The sequence below is a fragment of the Mobula hypostoma genome, chromosome 4 (assembly GCF_963921235.1).
Source record: "Mobula hypostoma chromosome 4, sMobHyp1.1, whole genome shotgun sequence".
Lineage (NCBI taxonomy): Eukaryota > Metazoa > Chordata > Chondrichthyes > Myliobatiformes > Myliobatidae > Mobula > Mobula hypostoma.
The window spans coordinates 178,307,809-178,323,303 of NC_086100.1; the positions used below are offsets into that span (position 1 = coordinate 178,307,809).

At 45.6% G+C, this 15,495-nt stretch overlaps 1 protein-coding gene across 5 annotated transcripts in view; it reads left to right on the forward strand.

The window, feature by feature from the left end:
* LOC134345817 (leucine zipper putative tumor suppressor 3) overlaps positions 1 to 15,495 on the forward strand; it is a 234,073-nt gene that overhangs the window by 206,160 nt on the left and 12,418 nt on the right. For all 5 annotated transcript variants that reach the window (XM_063047080.1, XM_063047079.1, XM_063047082.1 and 2 more), the window contains exon 3: positions 1,960 to 2,799. In XM_063047080.1, coding sequence (XP_062903150.1) covers positions 1,960 to 2,799 — 840 coding nt within the window. The remainder of the gene's footprint in view (positions 1 to 1,959; positions 2,800 to 15,495) is intronic.

Genomic DNA, 15,495 nt, shown 5'->3' on the forward strand with positions numbered 1-15,495 from the left:
CAATCATGTCTCCCCTTAGCCTCTGACACATCAGAGAAAACTATTCAAATGTGCCCAACCTCTTATAGCTGCACTCTCTAATTCAGGCAACATAGTGGTGAATATCTTGCACCTTCTCCCGAAGTCTCCACGTCCACCTTGTAAAGCACCGATGAAAACTACACACCATACCAAATTTTCATGTATCTGCCACATCATTTTCAAGCTTTATCCCCAGTACCTGAACTGAAATAGGCAAATATTTTGCATATTTTTTAACCATCCCATCTATAGTGTTGTCACTTTGAATATGGCCCTGAACCCACCAAAGGTTCTTCTGTTCATCAACATTCCCACTACTTACTGCATGTGTCTTACCCCTAATAGACTTCGCCAAGATCCATCACTTAACATTTGTCAGGATTAAACTCCATCTGCTCCGTCCAAATTTCTATCCGATCTGTATCATTGGACAACTTTCCTTTCTGACTGCAATGCCACCAACTTCTGTGTCTTTTTAGGCTTGCTGGTCATACCTCTTACGTTTTGTGTCATCAACTCTAAGCCTTCACAATATCCTCAATCTGACACTGTACATTCATCAGACCTTAGATGCCCATGGCAACTAACCTCAGGAATTCCCTCTGAAAATATTTTCAACTCTCTGTTTGCTCTCTATATGGTCCATTCTGGCACCTAACTCCATGACCAAGCTATTGTCCATTTGCCTCAGTATCTCCTTAAGTGGCTTTGTGCTATCATTTTCTGTTTGAAGGTGCTGTAGGGTTGCTCTGGGATGTTGTGTTATGTCAAAGGTGCAATATAGAACTGTTGCCGATGTTTATCTGAAGGCAGGAGCTTACAAGAAACCGTCGAGTATATCTTCAAAAGGCAGCATTCATCATTAAGGACCCCCACCACTCAGGACGTGCCCTCTTCTCATTGCTACCATCAGGGAGGAGGTGCAGGAGCCTGAAGATACACACTCAATGTTTTAGGAACAGCTTCTACCCCTCTGCCATCAGATTTCTGAATGGACAGTGAACCCATGAACAACTACCTCACTTTGCTCTCTTTTTGAACTACTTAATTATTATATATTATTCTTATTATTATTTTTCTTATTTTTTTATATATTGCACTGTACTGCTGCCTTAAAACAAATTTCATGATATTTTTCAGTGATAACAAACCTGATTCTGATTAAATTTGGTCAACAACCACTGGGATTTGGCATTCCCAACCTGGAGTTCACGACTCCACCGTTAATGGTAGGGGCTATGGCTTAAAAATGGTTGGGAACCCCTGATTGAGAGTGATTCTGTTGGATGGACTCATCTGGTAAGTTTGGATTCTAAAACTGCCAACTTTCTGAGATAATTTACCAATGTATAGGTTTTAGAGTCACTGAGGATCCCTTTGGAGAGGGAGCAGAGATTCAGGAGGGTGTGTGCTGAGACAGAGATTGGCAAGCTGCCATTGGCTTATCTCTGACAACTGTCAATTATTTGAAGGACACAGTTTCAATGGAAGTGCCAGATTGTCATTGTTTCCCAAAAGCAAGAATTGTCTCTGGATTTTCTTTCACTGAGACAGCAGCATTAATCACTCATATCACATGGCAGCAGTACAGTGGAAGTGGAACCAGACAGGACACATCAAGCTTGTGATTGCCAGACGCCAGAACACAGACACTTTTCCCCCATTGCTTGGTGCTTCCAGACTCTCGGGTTTCTGGGATCCACAGTTAGCAGTGCTCAAAGACCCTGCTCTACAGTGGAAGAAGTTCCTAATGTGCGTGTGGGTTAAAATGTTTGTTAAACCCCAATTCTAGGGCAGCGCGATCGTGTCAGTATTATCACAGTCACTTTACAGTGCCAGCTATCACTGATGAGTCTACCTTATTGTACTAGGAGACCATTTAATAGTCTTAGACTTTATATGTTGTAAAGTACTAACGTGTTTACATTTCCCCCACAGACCAGCGAGGCATTAATTAGGCCCTCAGCTTTCAAGCCTGTTGTTCCCAAGAACTTCCACTCCATGCAGAACCTCTGCCCACCGCAAACCAATGGGATATCAGACAGCAGGAAAAGCCTGAATACTCACCACAACAACAGCAGCAGCAGCCCTTCCGGGGGCCGAGTTGGAATAGACAAGGCAGGCCACAGCAGGACTATAAGCCACTCCGGAGGGATGTCAGATTCTGGCCGCAACTCGTTGACCAGCCTGCCGACGTATGGCTCAGGGTACAGCCAGCACATTGGCCCACTGAGCGCCTCCACCAGCCACATCAACCGTCTCGGAACGTCGTACGGGGAGAGGGGCGTGCTGGGGTACAATGGGATCTCGACCTCGGACAGCGGACGCTCCTCCAGCAAGAGCGTGTCCTCCTTCAACAAGCTGAACCACGCGCACGAGACCCTCGCGTACCACTCGCCGTCCAGCGACGACATCATTCAGGACCTTGAGGACCGGCTGTGGGAGAAGGAGCAGGAGGTCCTGCAGATGAGACGGAGCCTCGACAAGAGCGAGGCGGCCATCGTGCAGGTCTTCGAGGAGAAGCAGAAGATGTGGGAGCGCGAAATGGATGACCTGAAGCAAAACTATGCAAACAAGTTGCAGCAGGTGTCGAAGAAGGCACAGCGGTCGCAGCAAGCCCTGCAGCTTCAGATCTTCAAATTGCAACAGGAGAAGAAGAAGCTGCAGGAAGATGTCGGACAGCTCCTGCAACAGCGGGAAGAGCTGGAGAAAAAATGCCTGACCTTTAAAAAAGAGCAGTCCGAACTGCTGCCCAGGCTTGAGGAGACCAAATGGGAGGTGAGGACTGGTTATTATTAATGACATATTGTGGTTTTTGGACATCCATATTTCATACCATGTACTGTTACAACAGAGAAGACAGCTACTTTGGTCCTTCAAAAACTGGACAATTGCATTCAATTCTGGATGCCCCCTTATTGAACAGTTATGGAGGCTTTGGAGACAGTGGACAAACTAGGGTTATTTTCTCTGGAGTGGCAGAATCTAAAGGAGGCCCTGATGGTAGTTTATAGAATTATAAGATAGATAGATAGAGTAACCAGCTGTATCTTTTTTTCCCCCCCGGGATCAAAATGTCTTGTGCAAGAAGGAGCAATACATTTAAGGTGAGGGGGGTAAATCTCTTACACAGAGTGCTTGGTGTGTGGAATGCATTGCCAGTTGTGGTGGTGGCGGCAGGTATAATAGAGATATTTAAGAAGATCTTAGGTGAATGAAGAGGTACAGAGCATGTGCAGGCAAATGAGAATTTAACTCGGCATCATTGGGTGAATCAGTTCGGCACAGTCCTGTGGGCCAACGGGCCTGATCCTGTGCTGTACCGTTTTATGTTCCAGTTTCTAAATCCACGAGCAATCTCATTCCACTGCTATTTGGTAACCTATTCTTCGCACGTTCCCGTCAACTCCGCCAAGATTTTACCAGTCACTTACACGCTGGGGTAGTATACATTGACCAATTAACCTGCACGTCTTTGGCACATGGAAGGAGATGGAGGACCAGGGGAAATCCCTGCTGCCACAGGGAGCATGTGTGAATTCCACACAGACTGTGCTGGAGGTCGGGCTTGAGCCCTGATCTTTGGGATAATCGGAGGCAGCCGCTGAACCCACTGCGCGTCTGTGCTACCTATTAAATGTTCACCCGCTCTGGAGATTCCCTTACTGATAAAGCAGGAAAGCAGTTAATACTAGACCAGTGTTTCCCAACCTCTTTTAGCCCAATGTCCCCCCGCCCTCCCAAAGCACATTCATACTTGCCAGCGTTCCTCTTAGGCACAATATACTTTCTGGTGCCCCCATAGTGTAAAAACATGTCTACCGTATGCTAACATGAGAAAAGTGATTTTGTTTTAAATTTTTGTTTGTATGTAAACCTAGCTTACACAGTACACAGTACCTGTGAGCTCTACAGCAGCTTCATTATTAATGTGATGCTTGAACTTGATGGTTTTTAGCACGAGCTGAAATGCCTGGTTCAAGTTGTGACAGCAAAAGCCTTACATCTCCACACGTAACAATGTCCAAACGGTTTCTGTTTTTTGTGAGAATGTGACTCACTGTTCTGAAGCCTCTTTCAACAAGGTAGAAGGACGGAAATGCAATGAAGACAAATAAGCTCTTCTTGGGCTTCCAGCCAGGTACAGGTATCGATTCTGACCAACGTTTCTATGACAAACTGCCATCTTCTTCAGTGATGATGCCCTGAGTTTAGGAGCCGAGAGGTAATGTTGCAGCTGTATAGGACCCTAGTTAGACCCCCAGCTGTGCTCAGTTCTGGTCGCCTCATTATAGGAAGGATGTGGAAACCATAGAAAGGGTGCAGAGGAGATTTACAAGGATGTTGCCTGGATTGGGGAGCATGCCTTATGAGAATCGGTTGAATGAACTTGGCCTTTTCTCCTTGGAGCGATGGAGGATGAGAGGTGACCTGACAGAGGTGTATAAGATGATGAGAGGCATTGATTGTGTGGATAGTCAGAGGCTTTTTCCTAGGGCTGAAATGGCTAGCATGAGAGGGCACAGTTTTAAGGTGCTTGGAAGTAGGTACAGGGGAGATGTCAGGGGTAAGTTTTTTACGCAGTGAGTGGTGAGTGCATGCAATGGGCTGCCGGCGACGGTGGTGAAGGCAGGTATGATAGGGTTTTTTTTAAGAGACTCCTGGGCAGGTACATGGAGCTCAGAAAAATAGAGGGCTATGGGTAACCCTAGGTAATTTCTCAGGTGAGGACATGTTCAGCACAGCTTTGTGGGCTGAAGGGCCTGTATTGTGCTGTAGGTGTTCTGTGTTTTCTATGTACCAGTTTGGCTCTTCTCCAAAGACCAGGAAACCTTGTATGACAGTGCGGTCACATAACCCAAAAGCCTAAATTTTTGAAAAGCATTTTTGCTTCTTCATCATTCTGAATTTCAATAATTCCTTCTTGCAAGCTCTCTTCCTGTTCTTCCACCTTGCAAAGAAACGTATTAATTACCCAGTCTGGAATTTCTGGATCGTTCCAATTCTTGAATCGATTCTGAAAATCCTTCTTCAGTGACGGCAGGTGTAAACAGTTATCTCTGTCTGTGAAAGAGAGTGCCATAATTTCCATGCAGGGAAACTGTAAGAACATTCTTCTCCCTATGTTTTGCTTGTATATTTCTAATTTTCTGATAAAAGTGTTCACTGCAATTTTTGCCTGGATTAAATTGAACATTCATGTTTGGAACGTTCATTTTGTCATATAGATTGGCTAGGTTTGCCACAACATGTAGAAGTTCCATCTTGTTTACCAAGCTCTTGTCCACTTTGAACAAAAATTCAACCACAGTGTCAAAAAGATTAAATAAATGTTTAAGCAGCAGCATTTTGACAACCAACATAATTCAGTGAGAAAAAGGAAGCGTTCAAACTCTTCGTTGTTATCTTGGCATAACTGGCCAAATATTCTGCTATTTAATTTTGTTGCTAGCAGATACTGTATTATAAGAGTCATGCTTGAAAAAAGACACTGGCTGAGGTTTTTAACTGCAAGATGTTGACAATGAATTACACAATGGATTGCAAACAGACTTGGAATTTCTTTTTTCATAAATGCCACTAAACCGGTGTGGCGACCTGTCATAGATAGTGCTCTGTCTGTTACACTAGGAACCATGTTCCTAATCGGAATACTTTTATAGTCACTATACATTTTGAGTTGTCATAGATTGATTCTCTGTTGATATTTGTTTCTAACTTTACACAAAAGAGGATCTCTTCATAAACTTTTCCATTTTTGAAAAAAACATGCATATGCCATGAACAATGGCTCATTGTCTTGCACAGTTGACTCATCCAGTTGTATCCCAAATCCTGTTTTTAGTAGCTTTGAGCAGAGCTGATACTCAATGTCTTCACTCATTTCTTCAATACGACGAGTTACAGAGTTGCTACTCAGGGGAATTGATTTTAAAATACTGGCATCCATTTTGAGAACAGTGGTGAGCACTTCTGATACACCAGGCATTATCAATCTTTCACCAATTGTATGAGATTTTCCACACTTTGTTATCAGTTTGGAAATTTTACAAGAAGGAATGAGGCCACAATCAAGGTTGTTTTTAGCTTTCTTGGCAAATCTCTCGAGTGTGCAGTGCTTTTGAACTGCATCTCTTATCTTCTGGAACTGAGTAATACCATTAGTAGCCTTTTCAAGGTGTCTTTTACGGAAGCATTCCTGCATTCTTTCTTTCTCCCTTGGCCTCCCGTCCCATGCTCCTCTCATATCCCTTTTGCCGATCAACTTTCCAGCTCTTAGCTCCATCCCTCTCCCTCCTGTCTTCTCCTGTCATTTCGGATCTCCCCCTCCCCGTCGCACTTTCAAATCTCTTGCTATCTGTTCTTTCAATTAGTCCTGACGAAGGGTGTCGGCCTGAAACGTCGACTGTACCTCTTCCTATAGATGCTGCCTGGCCTGCTGCGTTCACCAGCAATTTTTATGTGTGTTGCCTGCAGTCTTGCTGTTTTCATGGCTTCATTAGATGGTACAGTATTACAAATAAGACACGTGGGACATTGTTGATCTGGTGGGAAGAGAATAAAACCACAGCCAGGTATGTAACATTGCATTGACACACTTTCTGTAGTTTCTGCTTCTTGGCTGGATGAGAATTCAAGGCTTCACCACCTTCAGACTCAGCGATCACACCGTGCACATGTATCCATCAATAACAGGGCTAAATGAAAATAAAAAAATAACACAGACTGGGATTGCTTATCAGATGTTGGCAACACAATGAGTTGACATGGATGGAACGATAGTACTGGCATGCAAAGGAACGGCGAGGTGAAGATGAAGACAATCACAACAGTGAAAATGGCATTGACAAGGATTCAGCTTGGAATCTGAACGTTAGTCGGGCTAGCGCTGGTGTTCGGCAAACTACCTTTATACTATTCATGTTGGCATGATTGACCAATCATGTCAGGTCTCATAGTCCCCAAAGGTGGCTCTTGACTGCACATATGAAGCTGGGGTCGCTTTGAACACCTCAAGAGGAATCCTCTGGGTCGGCAGGTTCACTGACTGGCTCTATTTCACCGTTTGGTTCCAGCCAGTGCTGTATCATTGTGCAACCTGTATTCTGTAGACCTGTGGAGAAAGTTGAGAGGGTGTGCTCGACTTGCCAACTGTTAAATTGCATGAACTTGCTCCATGCTGCAAGTCAAGGAGAACTCTGAATATCCACACGATCAATGCCTTTCATCACCTTATACACCTCTTATCAGGTCACCTCTCATCCTCCACCACTCCAAGGAGAAAAGGCCAAGTTCATTCAACCTATTCTCATAAGGCATGCTCTCCAATCCAGGCAACACTCTTGTAAATCTGCTCTGCACTCTCTATGTAGCATCCTTCCTGTTATAAGTGACCAGAACTGAACACAGTACTCCATGTGGGTTCTAACTAAAGTCTTTTATAGCTGTAACATTATGTCATGTCTCTTTGACTCAGTCCCATGGTTGATGAAGGCTAACACTTCATACGCCTTCTTAACAACACTGTCAACCTGTGCAGCAGCTTTGAGTGTCCTATGGACATGGACCCCAAGATCTTACTGATCCTCCACACTACCAAGAGTCTTACCATTAATATAATATTCTGTCTTCAAATTTGACCTACCGAAATGAACCACTTCACACTTATCTGGGTTGAACTCCATCTGCCACTTCTCAACCCAATTCTGCATCCTATTGATGACTCATTGTAACCTCTGACAACCCTTCAGACTATCCACAACACCCCCAATATTTGCGCCATCAGCAAACTTGCTAACCCACCCTTTCACTTCTTCATCCAGGTCATTTATAAAAATCACATAGAGGAGGGGTCCCAGAACAGATCCCTGCGGAACACCACTGGTCACCATCCTCCATGCAGAATATGAACCATCTACAAACACCTTTTGTCTTCTGTGGTCGAACTAATTCTGGATCCACAAAACAAGGTCTCCTTGGACCCCATGCCTCATTCTGAACGTGCCTTCCATGGGGAACCTTATCAAATGCCTTACTGAAATCCATATACACTACTCTACTTTCTACTCTATTCTACCTTCATCAATGTGTTTTGTTACATCCTCAAAGAATTCAATCAGGTTCGTAAGGCATGACTTGCCCTTGAGAAAACCATGCTGACTAACCCTAATGAGATTATGTCTTTCCAGATGCTCATAAATCCTGCCTCTCTGGATCTTCTCCAGCAACTTTCCCATCACTGAAGTAAGAATCAATGATCTATAATTTCCTGGGTTATCCCTACTCCCTTTCTTGAACAAGGGAACAACGTTTGCAAACTTCCAATCCTCTGGTACATCTCTATTGATGATGCAAAGATCATCACCAGAGGCTCAGCAATCTCCTCCTTCACTTCTCTTGGTATCCTGGGTTATATCTTGTCTGGTCCCAGTGACTTATCTAACTTAATACCTTTCAAAAGCACCAGCACATCCTCTTTCATAATGTCTATACACTCAAGTTGTTCAGTCCTCTTTAAGTCATCCCCACAGTTTCCAAAGTCACTGGTGAAAACTGAAGCAAAGTATTCATTAAGTACCTTTGCTACCTTCTCTGGCTCCATGCACATGTTTCCACTCTCACTCCTGATTGGTCCTATTCTCACATGGCTCAGCCTCTTGCTCTTCACATACATGTAGAACGCCTTGGGGTTTTCCTTAATCCTGCTCACCAAGGCCTTCTCATGGTCACCTAGCTCTCCTAATTTAATTCTTGAGCTCCTTTCTGGCATCTTTGTAATTTTCTAGACCTCTAACGGTCCCCAGATTGTTGAATCCTTTGCAAGCTTTTCTTAACTAGATTTTCTACATCCTTTATACACCATGGTTCTTTTACCCTACCATCCTTTCCCTGCCTCAATGGAACAATCTATGCAGAACACCATGCAAATGTTCCCTGAACATTTGCCATATTTCTGCCATGCATTTCCCTGAGAACATCTGTTCCCAATTCATGTTCCTAAGTTCCTGCTTAATCATATTTCCCCACCCCAATTAAATGTTTTCCCAAATTTTCTGCTCCTATCCCTCTCCACCGCTATGGTGAAAGAGATACAGTTGTGATCAATACCTCCAAAATGCTCTTCCACCGAGAGATCTGACACACGACCAGGTTCATTTCCCAATACCAGATCAAGTACAGCCTCTCCTCTAGATGGCTTATATACATATTGCATCAGAAAACTTTCCTGAACGCACCTAACAAATTCCACCCCATCTAGCCCCCTTGTGCTAATGAGATGCCAGTCAATATTAGGAAAGTTAAAATCACCTATCACAATGACCCTATTATTGCACTTTTCCAGAATCTGCTTCCTTATCTGCTCCTTGATGTCTCTGTTACTATTGGGGGGGGGGGGGAGGTCTATAAAAACACCCAGTAGAGTTATTGACCCCTTTCTGTTCCTAACTTCCACCCACAATGACTCTGTAGACAACCCCTCCATGACTTCCTACTTTTTGCAGCCATGGCACTATCCCTGATAACAGTGCCATTCTGCCACCTCTTCTGCCTCCCTCTCTGTCCTTTTAGAAACTTCTAAAGCCTGGCATACTCAGCAGCCATTCCTGCCCCTGAGACATCCAAGTCTCTGTAATGACCACAACGTCATAGTTCCACGATCTAAGTTCATCTGCCTTGCTCATGATACTCCTTGCATTAAAATACACATCTTAAACCAATAGTCTGAGTGCTTCTTTGTTCTATCATCTGCCTATCCTTCCTCATAAACCCCCTACAAGCTGTCACTGCTTGTGTGCCAACTGCCCCATCCTCTGCCTCTTCACTTTGGTTCCCACCCCCCTGCAAATCTAGTTTAAACCCTTCCCAGTAACATTAGTAAACCTCCCTCTCAGGATATTGGTTCCCCTCCTGTTCAGGTGCAACCCTTCCCCAGAAAAGTTTCCAATGATCCAAGAATTTGAAAGCCTGCCCCCTGCACCTTCTCGTCAGCCACTCATTCATCTGCGCTATCTTCATGTTCTGACCTTCACTAGCTCGTGGCACTGGGAATAATCCGAGATGACCACCTTGGAAGTCCTGTTCTTCAGCCTCCTTCCCAACTCCCTAAAATTACTGCGCAGGACCTCTACCCCTCTCCTGCCTATCCCATTGGTACCAACATGTACGATGACCTCCCTCTGCTCACCCTCCCCTTCAATAATATTCTGCAACTGCTCAGAGACATCCTGGACCTTAGCACCTGGGAGACAACACACTATCCTGGTGTCTCTTTTGCTGCCACAGAATCTCCTATCTGTCCCCCTAACTATCGAGTCCCTTTTGACTATTGCTCTGCCTGACTTTGCCCTTCCCTTCTGAGGCTTAGAGCCAACCGTAGTGCTATTGGTCTGGCTGCTGCTGCCTTGCCCAGACAGGTCATCCCCCACAGCAGTAAGGGGTTTACCTGTTGCTGATGGGAATGGCCTCTGGGGGACCCAGCACTGTCTTCCTTCTCCCTTTTCCTCTCTCGATGATCACCCATCTACTCCCTGAATTGGTTGGTAAGGTCAGATGAGATTGCTGAGTTTCAGATGAGTCGTGGCGAGTGATAACCACTTGCAGTGAAAGTGTTCCAGTGCCTCATCCTTTCTCTTGGAAGTGACTGCTCTACTAACGGTTGGTCAGGTCTTAAGCCTCAAGTTAGGGTGCTGCCTCCCCCCCCCCCCAAGAATCTTGAAAAAACCCTATTATTTCTACTTCCCCAAACGCCCAAGGATGCCCAAGCTCCATTCATCCCATTGAAGCTAAACTGGCTTCTTGTACAGCAGTTGAGTCCGCCCCAGTCTCCTACCCTCGCCCCGTTCTCCCACTCCTACCCTCGCCCCGTTCTCCCACTCCTACCCCCACCCCGTTCTCCCGCTCCCATTCCGCCCCGTTCTCCCACTCCCACCCTGCCCCGTTCTCCCACTCCTACCCTTCTGCCCATCAGCTACTGACCTTCCAGTTGCCCCTGACTGCTTCATGCAGGCAGTGGGTTGCCAGCAATTCGCTGCAGTGACACTCAAGTAGGTTTATTGAGGGCTGAATGGTGCTGATGCATGTGCTGGGTTCAGACAGGAGCCCTGGGCAGTTGCCTTTGAACCCCAGGACGGCAAGGTAGTGGCAGTGAGACACACAGAATGCTGGAGGAACTCAGCAGGTCAGGCAGCATCAATGGAAGTTACCAATGCACATCAAATTTCGCGACTGTTACAACATCTTGCCATGCAATTCATATCAGTTTTAAACCTGCATTTGTAGTGAGCTTTAGATATTGTCATCATGCTAAGAGCAGTGATTATATGCAGTTGTTAGATTTCCCAGTGTCATAGGGAGAGAGAGCAGAATGTGAACCCCACGCATATATAGTTCCAAGCTCCACCTTCCTTTCCAATCAGATTCCATCGTCTGCTGTCCTTTGTTGCCTCCACTGATACCACACAGCCTCTGTCACTATTTCCCCTCTTTCCTCCTCTCTCTCTGCCAAGACACCTGGATCCACCTATTGCTTGACAGCTCTTGTTCCACCCCTTTCTCCACAGCAACCCCTCCGCCCCGCCCTCTACTCTTCCAGTCAGAAGAAGGGTCTCAACTTCGAATGTTGACCGTCCATTTCCCTGCTCTGATGCCGCCTGACCTGCTGAGTTCCTCCATCTTCCTATTTGTTGCTCCAGCTGCACTCAGTCAAGGCCAGAATTGTAGCCAGAACTGAATTCTCGTAGCACAGAGCTTGGGCCTTGCCATAGCAAAGACACTTTATCACACCCAGTCCTGAAGAAGGGTCTCAGCCCGAAATGTCGACTGATTACTCTTCTCCATAGATGCTGCTTAACCTGCTGTGTTCCTCTAGTATTTTGTGTGTATGTTGCTTTGGATTTCCAGCATCTACACATTTTCTCTTGTTTCTGGGTCATTGAGCAGCTGAGCTATAAAGTCCAGTGACCAGCTTCTCTTTTGGAGCTCGCTGCCTCCAGTTGCCATTGTTTTTTGTACCTCTTGTGAGGAGATGCCAATTGTTCATTCTGATGGTTTTAGCTATTGTTAAGGAGAGCTTTCCTCTCCTATGTGCTAGATGGTGTATATTTTGGCCAGATGTTAGCCCAGGGTTTCCTGCTCTGGGCCATTTCCCTAGTCCACAGATGTAGGACCACTAACAAAACATTGTCTGGCTCATTCAATCTGCCACACACCACACTTGGTTCCTTATGACCATGGCCAAACTCAGAGTACCATGGAGTCCTACAGCACTGAAACGGATCCCGAGGGCCACCATGTCTGTAACTCTCATCATACCTGCCTACACCAATCCCATTTGGTCCGAACCCTTTCATGCCTTGGTAAAATATATTGTTGTCTACATACTTCTGAAATGTTGTGTATTGGCCTGCAGCCGCGCTGTAGGCAGTATCTTCCAGACTCCAACCACACTCTGTAAATGCTACTGAATCACAAAATGGCATGAGCTCCTGAGATTGGCAACAAGCATGTCAATTTGGGAGAAATGTATATGAGCAATTTCATTCCCCTCCATTGCTCTATCCTTGGACTATCCAAACTAGTTCAGGGAAGCTTTCCAGTCCTGATAATATGATGCATTAACGCATTCTGTAGGAGGTGATCTCCCTAGCTGCCCTGCCCCAACACAACGCTCACAACAGGTACAGGCTTTACACACAGTAATTAAGCAAATTAGTATCTAAGTAGTAGTGGGATCACTCAAGCCGAATCTGATGTTCCCTTAAGGGACTGTCCAGTGGTAGGAGTGATTAGGATCCACATATTCTGGCCAGATCATGATTAGGGGGTTCCAGACTTCACAACTTGCTCCCTTCACTTCTTGCTGATTGCCACAGGACTCAATCCATGATGTTAGGGTGGCTTCCCTTAATGGAGAATTACTGTGCCTGATGTGGGGAGGCTGATGCACGGCAGCCGCCACACGGTCCTTGACAGATCGGGGTCAGGGTCCAGCAAAACATGCCCACAATTTTCAGCAGAACAACATGCAGCCAATATACAGTAAGTAACAACAATAAAACAAGCCCCCTTCCCACAGTCCCCCACACCCCACCCCACCCCTATCCACGTACACAGATAGGCCTCCAGCCCCAGGACAGGCCCCCCCCCCCCAGCCTCCAAACTTCAGACAGTGGACCCAGGCTCACTGACATTGGACCTCCAACCTCAGGACTTGCTGACCTAGGGACATCGACCTTCAAACTTGACAAGCTCGGTCTTTGACCTCCAGACTCACCAACCCCCAGGCTTTGACCCCAGGACTCACCAATCTTGGATCTCCAACCTCAGGACCCATTGACTGACCACAGGCCTTCAATCTCGGGATTCACTGACCTCAGACCTCTGACCCCAGAGCTCGCAGACCTCTGACCCCAGGGCTCGCAGACCTCTGACCCCAGGACTCGCTGACCTCAGACCTCTGACCCCAGAACTCACTGACCTCGGGATCATCAGCCCTCACTCTCGGGACTGGCTGACCTCAAACCTCAACTCAATGCTATCTCATCTTAGCTTGTGTATGAAGGAAGATAATTGGAAAAGTTACCTTAGAAATTACACCCAGGATTCAATACCTTGAGTAGGAAGACTATGGCAAAATAGTTCTAAAACAAATGTTTATAATTTAGTCATAGTCATAGTCATACTTTATTGATCCTGGGGGAAATTGGTTTTTGTTACAGTTGCACTATAATTAAATAGTAATAAAACCATAAATAATTAAATAGTAATGTGTAAATTATGCCAGGAAATAAGTCCAGGACCAGCCTATTGGCTCAGGGTGTCTGACCCTCCAAGGGAGGAGTTGTAAAGTTTGATGGCCACAGGCGGAGTGACTTCCTATGATGCTCTGTGTTGCATCTCGGTGGAATGAGTCTCTGGCTGAATGTACTCCTGTGCCCAACCAGTCCATTATGTAGTGGATGGGAGACATTGTCCAAGATGGCATGCAACTTGGACAGCATCCTCTTTTCAGACACCACCGTCTGAGAGTCCAGTTCCATCCCCACAACATCACTGGCCTTACGAATGAGTTTGTTTGTTCTGTTGGTGTCTGCTACCCTCAGCCTGCTGCCCCAGCACACAACAGCAAACATGATCACACTGGCCACCACAGTTATTGCCATTTAATAATTTAAGATCCAAAATTGCTAGATTTTGCTAACATGGGTGTTAAGAATTAAGTTGCAGACCGTATATAAAGTGATCATATGGCCAAAGGGTAGAGTTTTGGGAGAGAAGGACGTGCTATTGGAACAGAGATAAGGAGGAATTTCTTTAGCAAGTGGGTGGTGAATCTGTGGAATTCTTTGCGACAGGCAGCTGTGGAATCAGAGTCATTGGGTCTATTTAAAGTAGAGATTGAGAGGTTCTTGATTAGTAAGGACACCAAAGGTTATGGGAAAAAGGCAGGGGCATGTGGCTGAGAGAGATAATAAATCAGCTATGTTGGAAAGGCAGAGAGGACTCGATGGGCTAAATGGCTTAAGTCTGTTCTTATGTTTTATGGTTTTAGGAACAGACTCATGGGGATGATTCCCTACTTTTTTAGCATTCCCATGTTAACAGGTAAGTGCTATGAAACACTTGGTGGAGCAGAAATGATTTGGAAGCTCTTCAGGTGCTGAAGGCAGAGTCCAGGCTGCTGGCGCTTATGGAGGATTGAGTGTTGCGGCTCCCGTGCACTTTGTTCCATTTTGATGAGTCAAAAGAGGAAATTCGTTTAATGTTTCTCAGATTATTTTCATGATGGATACTGGATGAAGCATTAACATGCTGACATCATTTCCTTGTCAGAGAGAAGTGTGAAAATAATTTTAATGTTCTGGCATGTTAATAATATGTGTTTTCATTGGCAAGTGCCGAATCTTACCGCATCAAAGGAAGTCATTGAGAGCTCTCCAATTCGTGCTACCCACCTCACCCACTCTTTCTCCACATCCCTGCACAATGTTCCTTTCCAACTCTTTACTCATTTCCTTTTTAGAATTGCTCTTCATTCTGCTTACATTGGTCTCCGAGGCAATGCCTGCCAATGTTGCCATGGTAGCGTAGCGGTTAGGGTGACACTGTTACAGTTCAGGGCGTTCCGGAGTTGGGAGTTCAATTCCAGCACCATCTGTAAGGAGTCTGACCTCCCAGTGTACTGCGTGGGTTTCCTCCAGGTGCTCCAGTTTCCTTCCACAGTCCAAAGATGTACTGGTTAGTAGGTTAATTGCTCATTGTAAATTGTCCTGTGATTAGGATAGGGTTAAATAGGTGGGTTGCTGGCACTGTGTCACTAAGTAGTTTCATCATGCACGTGTAGACTCATTGACTGGCTCAGCATCTCCACCTGAAATGTTGACTTGCACCCTTTGCCTCCCCAGATGTTGCTTGACCCACCAAGTTCTTCAAGCATGCTCTTCCTCATTCCTCTTCCCTTCTCGGTTGAATCGG